The sequence below is a fragment of the Lissotriton helveticus genome, chromosome 7, assembly GCF_964261635.1.
Source record: "Lissotriton helveticus chromosome 7, aLisHel1.1, whole genome shotgun sequence".
Lineage (NCBI taxonomy): Eukaryota > Metazoa > Chordata > Amphibia > Caudata > Salamandridae > Lissotriton > Lissotriton helveticus.
This window is the reverse complement of record NC_136068.1, coordinates 205,954,522-205,975,956: the sequence shown is the minus strand read 5'-3', so window position 1 is coordinate 205,975,956 and position 21,435 is coordinate 205,954,522. Positions and strand designations below refer to the sequence as shown.

General features: G+C 43.1%; 1 protein-coding gene across 4 annotated transcripts in view; it reads left to right on the top strand.

Moving 5' to 3' along the window:
- Window positions 1–149: 149 nt before the first annotated feature.
- Window positions 150–21,435, top strand: part of TP53RK (TP53 regulating kinase) — a 36,715-nt gene continuing 15,429 nt past the window's right edge. The window contains exon 1 of one of the 4 annotated variants that reach the window (XM_078651953.1): window positions 150–239. Coding sequence is in view for 1 of the 4 variants with exons in the window: in XM_078651951.1 (XP_078508077.1) it covers window positions 266–268 (3 nt within the window). In the remaining 3 variants the exon portion in view is untranslated. The other 3 variants (XM_078651952.1, XM_078651951.1, XM_078651954.1) reach the window with 3 other exon arrangements.

Below are 21,435 nucleotides of genomic sequence, written 5' to 3'. Positions count from 1 at the left end.
AAGTTAAATTGTTTGCAAAGATTACGATGAGGCTTTTAAATTATTGTATTTGTATATTTTCTGTAAGTACCTGGTTATTACATCAATATCTTTAAATTCCAAGATGGCTACTCCTTGTTTTCGTGTTTATTGTACGTCCTCTACGGAAAAGACATTTCAGCTCTTGAGTTCAAGCAACGCAGGTCTCAGGCAGCGGCGTGCTTTCTCTTTCAGCTCTGGGAATGTGCTTTTCTCTGTAGGTACTGTACAGTGAACAGTTTTGATAATGGTAAACGCGCGACGTAAGGCTTTTTTTGTTATGCATCTACATCTACAGCTTATGATTTGGAATTACTCTATGAATCGAGTTTGAGATTCTGGCCGAGGAAGGAATAATGTTAACGAAGCACTGCTTGTTCGCACTGTACTCTGTTTATAATCTGCAAAGCGGAATGGAGACAGGCTTCTTTTAATATTCAAATATGTGGGTCACTCGAGGACTGCGCTCAAATGTAGTGTTGTTTCTTAGGAGTAGATATTTAAGCTACGCCCTGTTAAGAAAACGTCAGCACGGCAAAAAGAAGGGAATGCATGGTTTCAATTATCATTACAAGAGCGACCCCTAGCGGAAAGAAACAGTGGTTATTACTTACCGGTTTATTCAGAAGAGAGCGCGTAATTTTGAATAGTTTGAGGCTAGCTCAGCAGCAAAGTTCCCGCCTTTCATGCATGAGGTTGAGAGTTCGAGTATGCAAGACGTCCAAGCACGTCAGGCTGACCCTGTGCCTCCCGTGCATTACACGCTTGCTAGATCATGTAATGGATCAAGTGCTCGATTTCTGAATTGTAGAAATTGTGGTTCCACCGGTCCATTAACACGTTTTGTTTACTTACTCCAGGGCACATTCCTTAAAAAAAAGAATTGGGGTACCAATCAAGTTAGGCAGAATGCAAGTGACATCATGGTGTGTGACTTCACTGCATGTGGCATCACAACCCATGGCATCACAAGAAGTGACATCAGATCCTCACACATGTTGAGCAGGTTTATCAAAAGAACATTTAAGCTCATTATGAGATTTTGCGTCGAGTTTGTACCCAAAAAGTGACGCAACCCTGACGCAAAATCTATGCCTCAACCTATACATAAAAAAACACTTTGCAACAATGAAATTGGCAACACGGAGATATGTGGTAGTAAATCTGTTCTGTTCAAATAGTTGCAAAGTCTGTATTTTAAAATATCTTTTGGGGTTAACACACCTGCTGCAGAGGTATTTTTGTGCCCAGGAGATCTCAGGGAATAATAATAATGAAAAACTCTGGAAGTTAACTCATTTGCTGGAGTGATCTTTGTTTTGTTTAGTCCCATTCTTTAATCAAAGAAGTATAGAGGTTTAATGTGTCTCTTGCAAAGCATAACATATCAGACAACAGATGTTTATTCTATGTAGATAGGTAAATGGTTACTGGTTTTAACACAGATCTTTTTGTTATTGGCAGTTCATAAATTGCAATCCTTCTAATATAGCACAGTGAGCTATGAAGGATATGTGACTCCTGCACATTATAATTCTTAGTGTCTTATTTAACACACCCAGTACATTGATTTACACACTTGTATGATGTATTGTCAATGTGTAATGTTTATGTGTGATGTAAAGCGCTCTGACACCATCGTGCAATGGGATAATTAGAGCTGTAAAATAAATAGTGGTATTTGAATACTGGGGCAGGCCAACACACCTGACGTTCTTATAGTGCATGCATATTACTTATATACAGGGACTGATCAAAGTCATGCCTCTCAACTACCTGTGAAGTGATAAGCTGTGTGCCTTTGTTTTCCTTCCGTTGCATCTATGTGTGAGGTTCCAGATATTTCCCAGCCAGAATACTTGAACTTAAAGAGGCTCGATGGGCCCTTAACTTCGGCCTTTGTTTTGGGCCTCCTGGAATTTAAAATAACAAAGCCCCCTTGCTGCATGCCGTTGCTGCTCAGAACTAAAGCAGACAACATGCAGATGCCGCTGAATGTGTCCTGGTGTCTGACACTTACACCGGGACAAACTCCAGTATATTTTAGTGTTGCCCAACTTCTTCGCAGGGTAGAGAGCGTCCACCCTGTGAAAATACTGTGTGCATGGTGTCTACCTTGATGTACCTCCTCTTTGTGCCTTTGCTCTACCAGCCTACTGCACTCTGCTAGACCATCGCAGCACTAGTGAGAGTTACTGTTTGTAAACATTACAGAGATTTCCTTCCAGAACCATTTAACGTTATGAGGTTTTGAACATAAGGTGAACTGCTGCAGAGAAAACACCAGCTGCCTCGTGAAACTAGTCAATGGTCTGTTGGTTTTGTTAACGCGGGATTTCTGGTCTGATTGTTATCTTACCAGATCCCAGCTCAGGTCGACTGAATCGTTGGTACCTGTCATTGAGTAAAAGGCAACCCACTACTAGATCAATCAAATAGGAACTTAAACCACTCTAAAGAACCACTTACGAAGAATAAGTTTTAAAAGTTTATTGTAAAGCCAAAAACAGCTGAAGATACAAAATTCTCAGCATAAGATTCAAAAGATACACAGGTACTAATATAAACAAATATTCTCTAAATGCTCTTAATCTTCCAAAGAATATTACTAAAGCCAATTCAAATGTTAACAGAGTTGCAAGAATAGCTATGATCTGCAACTTGAGAGTCATTTACAGAAAGGAAAAGTTCAGATTAGACTGTCCCTACACTAGACTAAGTGACATCCCTACTTAACAGATCTTAACCTAAAAAGGTGTCAGCAGTGGTGACTTCCAAAGAAGATCACACACTTCCCTTAGTCTCTGAGTCAAATTGATTTCTTGCAGTCTACCTATTTGCCTACCCATCCGCTCTCTTAGGCTCCTCAGACCCTCTGTCCTAACTCCACCCCATGGTGCTGTCCCTAATACAAAATCACATTTCCAATTGAAACGCCCCTCGGGACGCCCCTCACGTGGTGTCGGTTCTGGCGGCAAATTCCATGCTGGTACTCCTTTGGACCCTTCGTTAAAGTTGACCTTGCTCCCCAGGCTTCTCTCCTGCAAGACAGTACCCCCAGGAAATTCCTGAAACCTCCTACAGGCCTGTGCATGGATCCTCTGAACAAGAGCCTATTCATCACCATACTGATTAGAGCTCCTCGCACCTGCAAATAGACACTTCTGCTATGGGCCCCAAATTCCGACCTCCATCATATCTTTAGGTCGTAAAACATGTACCAGGAATCACAGTTAGTGCCTAGCACGACTTTCTTTCAACGAGCACATACAAATCAAAAGGAATGACTTTGTCTTTTCAGGCCTATCTGGATTACACGAAACGGCCTATACATCCTGCAGACATTAATTTCTCTGTTTAAACAGTATTCTAACTACCACACTAAATAAGTAAAACACTTCTATAAAACATATATTTCAGTTCTATGTTTAGTAATACATCAGATTATAACAATATTAAAGTCCATCTCTCGTGACAGTGTAGCAGCACTATTCATTCTCTGTGAATTGCCATGTGGCCTACACATTTCATGGTTTACCGAATTACATTTCTTATTCATACTGCCACATAACATGAGACTTTAACATCATTCTAACATCACTACACACTTCTATATTAGCTATGTACACAGATATGTCTTATTATTCAAATTAGGCACTCTTCTATACTTGCACTCTATATGTTCTACACTCTTATATATATACTTTTACTAGAATAATGCAACGTGCTTGTAAATATGGTGCACTTCTACAATTTTTCTCAATTGGCGCTCTCTCAGTCCCCCCTTTGATGACTTTTAGTAGTCATCACCATTACAACACCATCCCAAGATGTGAATCTTTCAGACTGAAGTCGTTGCAACACCCCCTCGTTTCATTGTCTCTAGAGCCTTCAGACTCCTGTACTGGGTATCCTGCATCGCAGTCAGTCTTCTCTCTTGTTCTCTCATAGATCTCTGCAACCTGTTTGCTCTATACCATTTGTACAGTCGCACCAATCCCCACAAAGTGATCACACAAATCACTATTATGATGATGGGTTTCAATTTGTACCAAATGATACTCTTTCCTAGGTTGGCAAACCAACCTCCAACTTTACCCATTCCTTGACCTACTTTCTCCCACACATTTATCTTGGTCAAATCTTCTATCTCATGGTGTATTTCAGTAATGTTTCGTATGTACTTTTCTAGAGGTTTTGAATTGTCTGGAATGTAAGTGCAACATTCCTGGACCTTCAAAGCCTTACAGACTCCGCCCTCTTTGGCTAACAGAACATCTAGAGCAAGTCGATTCTGAAGAACCATTGCCCTTATCGATTGCATCTCTCCCTCCACCAGCATTAGGGATCTAGCAGTACTGGCGGATAACCTATCTACAACTGTTGCCAACCTTCTGATCTTGATGTCATTCAGTACCAATCCCAAAAGAGGGAATGCAGCACCAAATACATCTCCAACTACCTCCTCAGTACTGACATCTCTTCTGTCTCTAGCTTGTTTCCCTCCCTTTTTAGATTCTAAATCCTCAGCATGGTATATTTTGGGGAAGACAATTGCCAAATAGCATGATCCGTACCAATTATCTGGTAGTTTCACATATGCATTTCTTCCACATACAAAATATACATTTGGGATTACCTGCATCTCCTTCAAGAAGTCCTGAGTAGTACTCCAATTGGAAAGCATGTTCACAACTGACTTCTCCCACAAACACATTCTCATAATATGTTTGACTTCTGTGTATACACAATTTCCCCCTTTTCTCTCGGTCTAAAGCTATTGGACCATTGCTACCCTTCCTTTGGTGTTCCCTTTCTTCCTGGGTCCAATCTGTTTTCCACTGTCCTGAAGCTTTTAGGATCTTTTGTCTTCTGTATCGATCATCCACCTGCCCTATAAACTTTTTCTCAATTTCGGACACTTTACAAGTCAAATTGTTTCTTCGGGCATGTGAAGTATCTAATGTTCTCCATGGAAGGAAACATTTCTGTAACCTGTCTTCACTCTTGTAATAATCCCATTTATTGAGGTGTTTATAATTTGGCACCTCTGGCAACACCGAGTCAAAGTTCGAGAAGTAATACTCGAACCCCTCACGTTCATAAAATATGCTCAACAACAAACTACATGATATTCCATAGGTCAATGGAAGATGATGATACCTGATGCCCTCATCTACGGAGGCTGGCAACTGCATGCAGACATAGCAGTTCTTCGCCTCCATGGCATCAATATATTCATAAAGCAATTTGGCATAAGCATTTGATTTGAAGTTCCCCTTGGACTCATCTGCATGTAATCTCTTAATCTCAGCATCTAACAAAACCTTTTCTTTCTCTGTGTTTTTCCCCCTTTGTCCAACAGTAGTAGGCCTTTGTGTCGATACTCTTTCTGCTTCTTGTCTTGCTTTTGCTTCATTTTCATGTCCCACTACATATGATATAGTAACTACTAAAACTATAAGAAAAATCACTCCCACTAAAAGTGTGCCTACTATGCACTTTGTCCTGCGGTTCGGGTTGCCAGTCTCCATGATCTCAAAACAGTGTAGCTCTGGTTTTCGTTTCAGCACAAAGTCTTTACCTTCTTTTCAATGTCTTTTTTCTTTGCACAATGTCTCTTCACGAACCACACCTAGAAGCTGACAAATTTCCTCCGCAAATCAGTCTTTGAACTTTACTGCAACACACAGCTTCAAAATTCTTTTCAAAAGGTCTCTTCAAATCTTTAGCGAAGTTTCTCTTTACACAGCTTTACACAAAAGTCTTTAGCAAAGTCTTTTAGCAAAGTCTCTTAGCAATCCGAAATTATGCGTGTTCCAACGACTATCATCACACATTCTAATAACTCCAAGCGAAGAAGGAGCTCCTCAAGTATTGGAGTCCTTGAACTGCAAGGTGGGAACTCTACTTTATTTAGAACCAAGTCTCTTATTCCGCTCAGGAGAGGAGGATAGACGATGTTGAGTGTCAGCAACCCTTCGACCTCCACTCCTGGTATCAGCAACTTTATGTCCACCGTGATGATGGGGTCAATTCTGATCAGGGTCACTTCCCTCACCCTCCCGGTTCTGCGTGCTTCGGACATCTGTAGCAAGGTAGGTCCACTCAGGAGTAGAGTATCTTCTGCAAGGCACTCGCACTCTCCTTGATCTCCTTGGACCTTCCTGTTCTTGGCCCTGTGCACCTTCGTCCAGATCCGAGTCTTCAGATATAGGAGCAAGAGTTTCCTCTCGAGCTGGCTTCAAGCTTGACCTTCTTCTTCCTTCGGGCCAAGTAGCTGCTCCACATCTTATTCTCCTATCTCTCGCCCTTTCACTCGGTCCTTGATCACTCTGGACTTGATCTGTTTCTGAGTCGCATTCACAGCAACTTTTTCCTTCTGTAGCGGTTTCAGTTTCACTGCCGTCCTGTCCTCCTTCTTCCGGATCTGTAACGCTCCCAACTTCTTCAGACACCCCCACAGCTTGACTGATCCCCTCTAATGGTTCGCTGTCTTCAGCTGGATTCTCATCTGCGAGAGGAGCTGTTTCTTCCAGGGGTGCTGGAACTCTTCGGGTGTGGGAAGCGTGGATCCAATTTGGCAATCCTCCACACTTCACAGCAGTATTCGTTGTTAAGATAACCTGGAAAGGTCCTCTCCAACGCACGTCTAGGCAATTTTTCCGGACATGCTTCTTCACCAGGACCCAATCTCCTGGGCACAGGTCGTGGCACAGATCTCTGGAAGATGGGACCTCAGCAGCCTGCACCTGGAAGGACACAGAATGAATGGCGTCAGACAGTCCTTTGCAGTAGTCCAGGATCAGGTCATCTGTAATATTCAGCAAAGCAGTTGTTGGGACAGTTGGAAGTCTCATCGCCCTCCCCATCAGCACCTCGTGAGGAGAGAGACCTGTCCTCCTGTCGGGTGTACTACACATGCTCATAAGCACTAAAGGCAGAGCATCAGGCCAACTTAAGGAAGTGGATGAACACACTTTGGCAATTCAGCACTTCAATGTCCCGTTTATCTGCTCCACGATACCAGAAGCCTCTGGTCGATAGCTACAGTGTAACTTCTGATCAATGTTCAATGCACAGCAGAGCATCTTCACAATTTCATTGTTAAAATGTGTTCCTCGATCAGATTCCAGAGAACCTGGCACCCCGTAGCGCGGGATCAACTCTCTAAGTAACAACTTTGCTACTGTGAGTGTATCGCACCTACGTGTAGGGTATGCTTCGACCCATCTGGAAAATATGCATACAACCACCAAAACATACCTGAGGCGGTTGACTCTTGGCATCTCAATGAAATCTAATTGCATTCTGTTGAAAGGCCCCCCAGACCTCCCAATGTGACTCATGGTAACTGGTGTTCTTTTCCCTACGTTCAGTTGCTGACATGTAACACATCTCCCACAGACTGCTTCTGCTGCAATCCTAAACTTAGGACAATACCAAGTCTGCCTAAATACCCTCAGCATGGCATCCCTTCCCAAGTGTGTTGGACCATGTATCTGTCGTGCCATTGGGCTCACTAATTCTTCCGGTAACACTGCTCTTCCATCTGCTGAAACCCAAAAGTCCATTTCACTTTTCACACAACCTGCTGTTTCCCAGGACCTTTTCTCAGACTCAGGTGCATTGTCTTGCATTTGTTTCAAATCTTCCCAAGTATCAACGGTCTCTAACATCATGTTTAATTCTGTCTTTTCCTTAGCCCCACCTACTTCCACCTCCGTGAAAGTGTACCCTTGCTCCGCACAGTAGCGGGCAACTTCGTCTGCATATCTATTTCCTTGTGACACAAAATCTGTATTTTTAGTGTGGGCTACGCACTTGACTACTGCGATTTCAGCTGGACCCTGTAATGCTTCTAACAGCAGTCGTACAAATTCCCCGTTTCTGATTGGCGAACCAGAGGAAGTCATGTAACCCCTCTGAGACCACAACTGCCCGAAATCATGAACTACACCGAAACCATATTGGCTATCGGTATAAATGGTGACTCTCTTTTTGCTACCTGCTATACAGGCGCGTGTCAATGCAATGATTTCTGCTACCTGAGCGGAGTGTACTCCTTCCAGGCAAGCGGCTTCCACAACTCCAGTAATGGTGCAAACAGCATAAGCTGCTCTCAACCGACCAGTATCGTCTCTTAAACATGAGCCATCAACAAAATAAATTTCATCAGGGTCGATCAATGGCTCATCCACAATATCTGGTCTGGGCTTCGTGCATAGTTCAGTCACATCAAGGCAATCGTGATCTTCACATTCTTCGCCTTCTATGTCATTTGGAAGTGGCATCAGTGTAGCAGGATTCAAGACAGAGCACCTCTTAAGGGTCACGTTCTCTGCAGCAAGAATAACTTGCTCATAGCGCGTGAGCCTACTATTGGTCAAGTGCTGCGTCTTGGTCCTAGTCATTAACAGTTCCACAGAATGCGGTACATACACCACTAATTGGTGTCCCATCACAATGTTCTCACACCTCTCAATGCTGACACCTGTTGCAGCAACGGATTTGAGACATCCGGGCAACGCTGCGGCTACCGGATCTAAAGTAGCCGAAAAGTATGCAACTGGTCTTCGGGCATTCCCATGTACCTGTACCAACACTGATAACGCACATCCCTCTCTTTCACAGCAGTACAATGAGAATGGTTTCTCATAGTCTGGCATTCCCAAAGCCGGAGCACGACACAAGTCCTCTCTCAGCTGCAAGAACGCCATCAAACAATCGTTGTCCCATGGTACCGGATCACTCACCTCCTTGTGCGTCAGTTTTTGTAAAGGTTTTGCTTTCAGTGAAAAGTTAGCTATCCACTGTCGGCAATAACCAACAATTCCTAAGAACATCCTAACTTCTCTCTGTGTCGTAGGGGCATTCATCTTCATGATTGCCTCTATTCTGTCTGGCGACACCTTGCGCTTCCCCTTCTCTATCCGGTGACCCAAGTACTGCACTTCTGTCAGACAGTACTGCAATTTGTTCGGGGATACCTTGTGTCCATTTTCAGCTAAATGATTCAGCAAAGCAATGGTGTCTTCCTTACAAGCTTCCTCTGTTCCTGACGCAACAAGTAGGTCGTCTATGTACTGGACCAGAACCGAATTCTGTGGCAGTACTAGACTTTCAAGGTTCTTCTTCAACAGCTGGTTGAAAATTGAAGGGCTATCTGTGAACCCCTGTGGGATTCGACACCATGTTAAGACGCGACTCTCCATTTTGAACGCGAAAAGATACTGGCTTTCTTCATCTAAGGGAATTGAAAAGAAGGCTTGACAAAGGTCTATCACTGTAAACCACTCAGCTTGGAATGGTATCTGAAACAGTATCACTGATGGATTCGGTACCACTGGACAACATGAAACAACAATGCTGTTAATCTTTCGAAGATCCTGTACTATCCTGAACTTCCCACTAGGTTTCTGCAAACCCATAATCGGGAAGTTACATGGACTGCCCACAATTTCTTTCAGTATTCCCTGTTGAATCATGGAATCAATCACAGGTTTTATTCCGGCAATCGTCTCCTGGGACAATTTATACTGAGGCGTTCTCGGATATTCAGCATTTGGTTTTACCATGATTTTCACTGGTTCTACCCCCTTGATCAGTCCTATCTCTTCCCCAGTAAAATCCCATACCTCAGATGAAACAGCATCTCTTAAGTCCCAAGGAAGGTCTTCCACAGTCAGAGTAGGATACAATTCTATACACGTTCTCGAATTGGCAATCTTAAAAGTAGCATCATCGTCCGCAGTCTGCACCTCCACGCCCTGAGGTGTGCAGTATATGGTGCAGTTCAGTTTGCACAATAAATCTCTCCCTAGCAGACACACAGGACTAGAATCACATACCACAAACTGATGTTCATTTGTGTAATTCCCTATTTTCACTGACACTGGTTCTGTCAAAGGGCTAGTCATTCTTCTATTTGCGACTCCTACCACCTGAATTGTTTCCCCCGACATTGGTAGGTCCGGAACCATTGCTGATCTCAAAGTTGATCGAGTAGCTCCGGTATCCACCAAGAACGTGGTGGGACACCCTGCCACTTCAGCCTCAACAAACGGTCCTCTTTGGTCCACTTCTAGAACTGCCCCGAGGGTACAGTCCTCTTCTCTGCTCACACGTTGTCCTGTCAATGGATCAATGTAGTAGCAATTTTATTCCTCAATGAAAAGAGGCATTTGCTTATAGGTCTTTCCCCCTGTCGCAATCTTTGGTGGCTGTGGAAACTGAGCTCGCGGAGCCGAAGTCCCCCCTTTGGCCACCTTGCCTCTTGGAACTGTCACCCCTTGAACTGGAACCTCTTGAACTTCCTCCTCTAACTCTAGTTCTCCGTTTTCAGGGTTATAAGGGCACTCGCGTCTCCAATGTCCCACATGGTGACACTGGTGGCACTTTGTCGTTTTCTTTAACGTGGCAAAGTCTATTCTAGGTCTCTGGTTTTCCTCATTATCCTTATTCTGACCATTCGACTTCCGTCCCATTGTCCCCATTCCCTGCTTTTGCTGTCCGCCCTTTCCGGCTGACTGCATCTGTACCACCATCAGCTTTTCTTTTAGTTTCTTTGTCTTGGAATCTATCTCATCACTGCAATATCTCGCATACCGCAAAATCTCATCCAGTGGTCTGTTCTGCCAGCAAATTAAATGTTGCTGAATCATCAAACAAATATCAGGTCTCAATCCCAAAACAAACTTTGATACAAACTGTCCTATATCTTTGGGGTCCATTACATCAAGCCCACTGTATTGTTTGAATGTTTTCAACAATCTTTCATAAAACTCATGAACTGTCTCCTTTGGCTCCTGTCTTGTTCGGTCTATTTTTACCCAATCTATGTCTTGTGGTGGCACCTTATCTTTCAGCCAAGTTATTACCCTTTCATACTTTTGCATTACCGTCTCTGACGGTCCATTAGTCTGAGCATTCCTTTCTGGTTCTGCAGTTGGCCATTCAACACTAACCTTGCATGCTATCCACAAATCTCCTGGGACAACGATGTCAAATAAGGTGTTCAAATCAATCCACAATACCTTTGAGATTTTCACAAACCTTTCTACCTGCTTATACCACTCAACTGGATTGTCCCTTAACTTCGGAAATGAGTTGGTAAATGCAGCCAAATCTCCTCTACTCCAGGGCACGTGTACATAATTCCCATTCGATACTTCTCGCAAAGGGAATGCCTCCATCCGCATTAGCCTTCCCTCCGGAGTCATCACACTCGTGCTTCGTCTAACAATACCCCTTTTGGACCACCTCTCCTCCCATTTGTCCAGATCTCTCCATGCTCTTATTCCTGCTATCAGTTCCCTTATGTGTGTTCTCAATCCAGTTGTCCTCTTTTCGTCTAAGTCCTGATCTGTATATTGTAACCTATGGTTACTCTGCAATGTCTTCGTTCTGGACAAATCTACCCTATACTTGTCTGCCAGTTCAGACAGTTTCTCATGAGTTGCTCTTGCCTTTCGAGTAACATCCTTTGCTATGAACAGCAGTTCATCTTGCTCGTATAAATCAATCCTTTCTAAAGGCAGTGTACCATCTATGATCTCACCCAAATCAGATTTTAAGCTGGTGACATCAAGTCTTTTGGCTTTTACTGCAGCTTTCAGTACACCAGCTCTAGGGGGTCCATTCACATCTCTCTCATCCCAGCTCCTAGTCCTACGTCTAGGTTTAGGCGAGTTATGGGGAGTTTTCCCATGCTCCCACCTCTCCAGATCCCATGCCATTCCGTCCTCTCTGGGTGGATGATGAAACATCCCATTGCCTCTCATAGTCCCACATTCCCCGTCCTGGCTGGTTTCTCTAGGTGGTTGGCAAGACATCCCATTATTCCCCATTTCATCCCCATTTGTCTGAGGTCTCTGAGCACTCGACGCATGGCAAGACCCTTCACTGTTCCCACGACTCCAGTGCTGTATATTCTCATTGGGTGCGTGATGAGTGCACCTAAACCTTTCCCTATACTCCAGTACCATTTGGTCTCCACCTTTTTCAAAGAGACGAGACATCTCTCCACATTCCGTACTTCTTCCATTTGGTTCCTGTCCATCCCTACCGTCTATATGACGCATAACTCCTCTATTCTCCTGACTTTGACCCTCACGCTCCTGACTGCTTTCACTTGCCCCGCAGTGAGACACTGTCCCGTTGCCTCGACTTCCCCATTCGGCCTCTGCTCTGGACCTGTTGCTTGGTGTTTCTGTGGACCCATCCCATTCTCTCAAGTCTGCTCTTAGCTCTGTATAGGTTTTCGGCCGTGGTCCCCTCAGGTCCATCGGTCCTCTTTGACCCCCCTGTTCTATTACGGGACCCACTGCTGAATCTAATGGGGTGTTCCACGTTACTGTTCCTGGCAATTGCCTCCAGGCATTTGTCGTGTTTTTCCTCCTTTCCATCTCAACTCTTTCTCTATCTAGCTGTACCTGTTCTTCCTCTCTCCCCTTCTCTGGGTGGTAAATCGACCGTATAGGTCCTATGGTAACGGGTACTTGTAGAGCATCTGGTAATTCATAAGACTCAACTCTCTCAGATGTTGGCATCTTCTGCACTGCAATCCTTCCAACCACTCTCTGTACTGTATCAGGTTGAGGTGACTCTCCATCTTTGATAGGTACCCAATCCGCTATAGGGAGTGGCCTATACCCTTCTATGCCAACCCTGTCTTCCTTTGGGAGCCCCGCACCTTCCGTCTCCCTATTGTCTGGAGGTGGTCTATCTATCAACAATCTATTTATTAGATTGTCCTCCGACTCGCTCTCTTCATCCTCGTCCATAAACCTCTTCTCTCCTGCCACTTCTCTCACTGGGTACAACTTATCTACCTCAATTGTCTGTACCCTCCACCTCTTGGCGTCCTCATCCCATTTGGAATCTCGCACTGCTCTTACCGATCGTGTCAGCCTTTCTTGGCGCCTATTCAGATTCCTGTCGTGCGCCGCCCTAATCCATGCGTTAAGGGCCTCAAACTGTGTCGGTCTAGGCGGAGGTTTCAATGAGGACATGGTTGCTTTCAACCAATGTAACACCTCTAACTTAAACGTCCCATACTTTGGGAACGGCAGTTCTTCATTCCCTTCCGTAAGCTTGCTCCAATCCCCAATCCACAATATAGTGTGCAAACCAACATTCGCTGCCATATATTGAGCCGGTGTACCCTCTGGCGGTGCCTCTTCCCCGTAATAAGACTCTCTCCTTTTTCTCTTAAACATATTCCTCAAACATTTAAAACACTTCATGTTCAAATCTACAAATTTCTATTTTCTCCGGTTTGTTTACTTCCTGACGACAATCCACCAATCTCAGCACTGTTCTCGCTAGCTGCCCTATCACTGCGCGGCTTCTGCTGACGTCACACCAACCGCCCTATCACGTCGCGGCTCCTCACTAACCGCCCTATCTCAGCGCGGCTCTTGCCGATGTCACTCGTCCCCCTTCGCAGCAGTTCCCCTCCTTTCTCAGCTCGTCTTCGCGGTCATGCATGCGTCCCATTCATACTCTGAAAAATGATTACTTCCGACCAAGCGATCACTTTTCTTGGCTGTACGTCCACAGCCTAACTGTAATTGTCACCTTAACCAACGAAAAGTCTTTCCGTGTACGTCCAGACAATCGCCTTCTCTGATAGGTTAATTACACACAGTAACTTTCGACCTGCGTCCGTTAATCACACACTCACTCTTACACTCCCCCTATCTCGGTTCTGCGGCGGTCAATGGTACCTCATGACCTCCTTACTCTGGTCGACAATTACTCTGGGTGTTCGATACACCCGAACCACTTAAGCTCTACCCCGAACTTAAGATTTTTATCAGGTTGCGCGCGCTCACAACCTTCTCACATTCACACTACAGGCATTCAACTCCGCATGACATTACAATACAAATACAACACAAAACACCGCAATCTGTCCACGCATGACCCTTGTTATACTCACTCCCGTTCGATACTGCTGCTTTTCTTTCGCGCCGTCAGCACCTTCTTCGGCAGGCCACCTCTCGATCTCTAGGGGCCTTGGGGTAAACTAACCTAGTCTAGGTTACCTTCCTCAAGAAGATAACCATCCTCTGCTACCAACTGTTAACGCGGGATTTCTGGTCTGATTGTTATCTTACCAGATCCCAGCTCAGGTCGACTGAATCGTTGGTACCTGTCATTGAGTAAAAGGCAACCCACTACTAGATCAATCAAATAGGAACTTAAACCACTCTAAAGAACCACTTATGAAGAATAAGTTTTAAAAGTTTATTGTAAAGCCAAAAACAGCTGAAGATACAAAATTCTCAGCATAAGATTCAAAAGATACACAGGTACTAATATAAACAAATATTCTCTAAATGCTCTTAATCTTCCAAAGAATATTACTAAAGCCAATTCAAATGTTAACAGAGTTGCAAGAATAGCTATGATCTGCAACTTGAGAGTCATTTACAGAAAGGAAAAGTTCAGATTAGACTGTCCCTACACTAGACTAAGTAACATCCCTACTTAACAGATCTTAACCTAAAAAGGTGTCAGCAGTGGTGACTTCCAAAGAAGATCACACACTTCCCTTAGTCTCTGAGTCGAATTGATTTCTTGCAGTCTACCTATCTGCCTACCCATCCGCTCTCTTAGGCTCCTCAGACCCTCTGTCCTAACTCCACCCCAGGGTGCTGTCCCTAATACAAAATCACATTTCCAATTGAAACGCCCCTCGGGACGCCCCTCACGTGGTGTCGGTTCTGGCGGCAAATTCCATGCTGGTACTCCTCTGGACCCTTCGTTAAAGTTGACCTTGCTTCCCAGGCTTCTCTCCTGCAAGACAGTACCCCCAGGAAATTCCTGAAACCTCCTACAGGCCTGTGCATGGATCCTCTGAACAAGAGCCTATTCATCACCATACTGATTAGAGCTCCTCGCACCTGCAAATAGACACTTCTGCTATAGGCCCCAAATTCCGACCTCCATCATATCTTTAGGTCGTAAAACATGTACCAGGAATCACAGTTAGTGCCTAGCACGACCTTTCAACGAGCACATACAAATCAAAAGGAATGACTTTGTCTTTTCAGGCCTATCTGGATTACACGAAACGGCCTATACATCCTGCAGACATTAATTTCTCTGTTTAAACAGTATTCTAACTACCACACTAAATAAGTAAAACACTTCTATAAAACATATATTTCAGTTCTATGTTTAGTAATACATCAGATTATAACAATATTAAAGTCCATCTCTCGTGACAGTGTAGCAGCACTATTCATTCTCTGTGAATTGCCATGTGGCCTACACATTTCATGGTTTACCGAATTACATTTCTTATTCATACTGCCACATAACATGAGACTTTAACATCATTCTAACATCACTACACACTTCTATATTAGCTATTCACACAGATATGTCTTATTATTCAAATTAGGCACTCTTCTATACTTGCACTCTATATGTTCTACACTCTTATATATATACTTTTACTAGAATAATGCAACGTGCTTGTAAATATGGTGCACTTCTACAATTTTTCTCAATTTGCGCTCTCTCAGTTTCACTTACTAATTGTGTTTCACCAGTAGAATTTATATGTTTTCCCTCTCAACATATATAGTCTAAAACCCATATGCCAACTGAATCTATTACAAACTAGTTTCATTGGTCCACTGGGCTTTTTTTCCTTTCAAATATTTATCCAGAGTTTGTGGAAAGTGTTCTCACGGCTGAGAGCGTAGGTTAACGGGAAAACCCACAGCCTTAATTGCATCTCGTAATCCATTGGCACCAGTATGGGGGAAAAAACCTACCCCACTGGGTGCCTACCTCACCTTGCACATTTGGCACATATAGTCCTTACCATAATGGTTAATCTTGGTTAAATATTACCCCCATTGTACTGAACAATTCAGTTTTGCAGTGTGCGTGATAGAAATACAGTTAAATACATGTACCAACAGAGTATCTTATGTGCAGAATGTTATGTCTGAAAAATAATAAGAACTTGTACAGTAAACTGCCTATCATTTTTATACAAATTCCCCTTTTTGGACGTTTCAAAATTGTATAGGTAAAAGCTGTTCATCCTGCCTATTATGGTATGCTAATTTGTGTATGCTTCTCTGGTCCGCTAAAATAATTTTTATGTTCCTAAATTGTTTTTGATATCAAGTAATTGATGCACCCTGATTTAGGAACTACCGTCAGGGGTACCCCTTTCTTTACAAACATATTCCTGCCTATTATAGCAATATGGTTAATCCTTTCCCATCAGTGATACCACTTTTATGTTTGGGGAGGTGGGATTGTTTTGAAAAATTAGAATGTAAAAGAAGCTGCAGTATATATAATCATACCAAAAAATGTAGAGAACTGAAAAAGTCTTGTTTATACAAAAAAATCTGTGGTTTTATTTAAATATTGAAAAAATCAGGGAGTACCTAGCCTCGTAGTTCGAGCTGGACTGTTCCCATTGGAGCAGGGTCAAGACTGGTTTGCAAATGGCTGGGTCCAAACTGAGGTGGCATGGTGTGTGAAATAACGATGGGCTGGAATGCGGACCAAGTTGTTACCAGTGTCTGAGATTAATTCAAGCATTCCATCCATCACTTTTTTTTAATACTTTAGTGTGTCACCCTATGTGGGACCGGTAAGCCCAGACGTGGGTCTTGTGCACACTATAACATTGGAACCAAGCTATACGTAGCTGATGAGTGTGGTGAAGAACTCAATGTTAACAGTGGAGATGAATAAAGATAGTCTTTATTAAAAGCAGCCTCCGGGTGCGTGATCCACTCTTGCCAGCCAAGATCCACTGTCAAGAATAGAATCTCCACTCCAGAGGACAGCATTGAACACACAATAACACATGGTTCTAAATGTCCCGTAAAAGGCAAAAAACATTGCTAGACCAATCATAACGCATCCCCTCTTGTTCCATAAAAGCAGAAAGGAAAACCCACAAGAAGTAAGGCACTTTCCTCTAATATCACATGGTAGGCGATGGTGTGCTGTGGAGGACTCCGCAAGTAATCCCACACAGAAAACAACTGGTTTGCTTTGTGCATGCTAGCCTTAAAATGAATTTGTGGCCGATTTCGTGGACAGAGGCGTGCTAACCTTGTTCTGTAGAGGCGCAGACCTTGCGATCGCTTTGTGGCGGATATTGCAACTGGAGAACAGTTCATAGCTCGAGGCTGCCTCGCGCTCGTAGCTTCTTGTGACTGTTAAACCAGTGATACTCAAAGCATGCGCTCCTCCTGAACTTTACGTGCGAGCCCCATGGTCAGCAGCATTGGTATACTGTTTATTCAACTCAACACTAACATTAAAAAGATGTTGAATAAACAGGCAAGCATTTATTTAAATGTTGATTTAAGTTAAAGAAAGGAAGTAACTAGGTTGTCCTGCAAAACTTAAATTTAGAAACAACTATTTTTAAAGACAGCTTGCACCAAATATGTAAAATATGATAAAAGCCTGTTCAAAATTCAAAAACAGTATACCATTAACATGCAGAACAGTTTCACCTTACACAGATGTGGGATTCCTATAGCCCGACGCCCAGGACATATTGTTTGGGGTTAAGGGCAGCACATTTTCATGTGCATTTTCTCCTTGGGACTAATAGGCCCAACCCCCTGCAGCACAAACCCTTTGGCTGCCAGTTTGCAGTACCACATTTTGGATCAACTGTCTGCAGTTAAGAAAATCTTTTTTTTTTACATATATTGATGCTGTTCATATTTGTATTTATGGCTAATTAATTGAAAGCCTTTTTTATTAGTGTGAGCGCTCTAAGTAAATGTTTTAAGGTCTGACTGCACTACTGACAGTGGTTCCAGTAAAAAATGTGTTCACACGTTTTCAAAGTTTAGCAATATGAGGCTATGTATAATGCTCCCGGAATACTCTCTTATTTGATGAAAATATTTGCAGAAGCTTGAAAGCAAGATTGATTATTCTTTGCTTTCAAAATAAAATGTTCATGAAAAAATGAAAGCAGCAATTTTTTTTCCACTAAACTACTGTAAAATTTCAGGCACCCTTTCTTTGCAGCATCATTTAGTAACATGTGTTGATGCAGGCTAGTATTTCCTAAAAATATTCATAATTGAAAATCAGGGTAACCAGTTTCCGTAAGATTATGGGAAACAAAATAAACACGCATTGGCAAAGCCAGTAGGTCTGAAATTGGTGGTCAGCTTTTTAGTTATGTCTATGTGTGACTTGGTTTGCCATGGTTTTTGTAAAACCTTATTTGTGTGGGAGCTGTCCGGCCCTCACCATTATAAGAAACATTGGCAAAAGCAAAACATGTTTTTGCTCTCAAAAAGCACACACTGCCACAGTAGTTACTGGTACTGAACCAAACTACTTTGTGTGCCGATATGCTCCTTGTGAAAAAGGAGAATGCTGTTACTCACAGTGAAGCCAGCAGATACACAGAGAGAGCGAGACAGAATTTTAATAAACGCAAATGGTCATGGGCAACGCCAGACCAAATTAGGGGTCCAATTATTAAAGAAAGTCTCAGAAGTGCACCCATGGCATATGTCCTTGCATTAAGTGCAGCTATACGGTTTTGTGAATTCCCAAGAAATTACAGACGTAGGACGAGAAATAGTACTCCTAGAAAATATTTATGAACTGCATTTTAGCATGATCAAATTGTATGTGTAGATTTGCTCATGCGAAAATAATTTGCAAGTTTACGTTCCCTCCAACGACTTTTTTCCCACCTCTGGAAGAAGGTTTACATCTGTCAGGAGTACATTTCCAACATTTCTCAGTATGGGAAAAGATTAGAGAGGAGTTGTTGAAAACCCTTAAAACATGCAAGTTAGTAGGTTTGCACAGACTCAGAAGGGCATTCTAACCCTGGAACTATTGCGTACCGCTACCTTCAGCCCAGTATGTAGATCTGCGGAAACGTGGCAAAATAAGAGGATTGCAAGTATTCAAACACTAGTATGGTATGAGCCCTGGCATAATCAGAGAGGCTATATCAGAGCTCTTATGTAATGAGATTGCTGCCATAATTTGTTGCCGCACGACATGGCACCAAAGGGGCAAGAGGATTTTGTTACAGGACAAGTTGATTTATGAAGCAACCTGCCCCATGGACAAGTAGATATTTTATTTAATTCCACACCCCTGACTTTAGTACATCAGATTATATCAGTGCATTGAGAAGTGTTTGTATTTAAAGTGATAGTTTTCAGACTTGAATTTAGAAATGTGCATTCTCCTCCCTATCCTGGCAACATTGCTAAACATTAACTAATAGGCCAGTCAGTTGTTATGTGCCCTCTTTGGGTTGGCTGGGTTTATATTATACATGAACAACATTATGGTTTATTAAATCAAACCCAGGAGACTTTGTGTACAGTACACACCCTGAAGTCCTGTATTTCAAGATCCTCATATGTGATACTGAAAAAGGAGGGAATGTGACATAAAACAGTTGCCCAGGATCACACAATTTAGTTAAGTGGAGAAGTCAGGACTAATCTCAAGTTTTTGGTTTCACATTGTGCAATTCATACAATAGATGTATATGCTTTGCTTTCCCTACACCCAGCTTACTGCTGTTTCCCACCCCCCACCAGCGCCTGACCGCCACCCTGCTGGTATCAATGTGCTTCTCCATCACATCACAGACCAAACTTTGTCGCCCCTGGAAAAATGGTTGCGAGTGCCCATGGTCGAAACTAGGTAAGAGTTCTTGCATCCAGTCGCCCTAAATCAATTTTCAGTGCGGCATAAATTTCATACAGAAATACTCCTTGTGTAATCGCATATGAAGCACATGTATAATAGACACCTAAACGGCTCTGACCATTAGTCCAGAGGCACAGACAAAGTAGGGAGTTGGTTGGGTCAGCCAATCACCTCATAGGCTGCTTGACTGGCAAAATGTCATCAAAATGTGGTGAAGAACGTAATGTTGACAGCGGAGATGAATAGAGAAAGTCTTTATTGAGAGCAGCCTTCTGGAACGTGATCCCCTCTTGCCAGCCAAGATCGAACTGCCAAAAATAGAATGTCCTGGCCAGAGGATACCACAGAATACACAACATGCAAGTTTCTAAATAACCCCTTAAAGGAAAAAACTCTTGCTAAACCCATCGTATAAATGAGCCATAACGAGGGCGAAACCGGCCCTATGTTGCTTCTGTTTAACGGTTCAATGTTGACCTTGCCTGCATTTCAGGCTGGACTGTTCCCATTGGAGCAGGGTCATGACTGATTTGCACATGGCAAGGTTCAATCTGCGGTGGCATGGTGTGCAAAATAACAATGGAGTGGTATGCAACCCTAGTAATAGCCAGTGGCTGAGGTTAATTCAAGCATTCTAACCATCACTTTTTCATATACTTAATATTTTAGGTTGAAGCGGGGGCTCGAGAGTGATGAGGAAGACAAGCAAAGCGGGTGGAAGGTGAAAGGACTGCTTGGGCCACGAGCAGCATAACATGAACCCTATATGTAGTGCACTGCGAAGCCTCAAAATTTCAATTGGTCTGGGCACAAGAACAGGGTTTAGTAGAGGAAGGAGGGCTCATTAAGGGGGAGTACCAGTAGGGTGATCTGTCAGACCTGTGCAGCTCTGATAGTAGTATGGATGTTTCCAGAGGACGTTCTCGCTGCTCCAGAGACATTGGCTGATCCCTCTAATCAGTCACCTTTCTTCTAGATTTCTGCACTAAATTACTTTATTACTCAAGCTGGTTCTTTCCAGCTCGGTCTATTTGATAGATTGGCTTCCTGGCTTCAGACGTGTTTCTGCCGTTAAAACAACTGCAATTAACAGACTTAACTGAGTGGAAGCCTGTTGTACAGTGTGACTGTGTAACATCTCTAAAGTTCTTCCCTGATCCTTTAAAGAGTAACTCAAGCCAAAGATCCGGATCCAGGAGACTGTCTGTAACTACTGGGCCCAGTTAGGCAGCATTACCTTTCACACTGTCTGACTTGAGTGGGACAACGTTTCTGTGGTTCTCCTGCTTACTGGTAGGGCTGGGCCCAGCAGAGTCAGCCATTTTTCTGAAGCATTCCAAGGTACCATGCACCCAAAGCAGACACACCACTACCGCCTCTTCTAATTAGGCACACAAACGTATGTTTGAGCCTGTGTAGTGAGATCAACAAAGAGCACAGTCTCAAACACAGATATTTTTTTGTTATCCTAATCTCTGAAAATTTCCTGTGCATAAGTCCCAGTGTTCTAAAATGGATTTTGGTGCTCAGCACCAACAAACCATAGCCTGTAATCTGATGAACTGCGTTGGGCCTGACACGCATTACATTACGTTTTAACTTCGATGCAGAGACCCACACTATCAAAAGAAAATATAGATGGTGAGTATTTTGCCCTCAAAGCTACTTTCATGCTAATAGACACATTGCAAAACAATAGAAAGTAAAGGG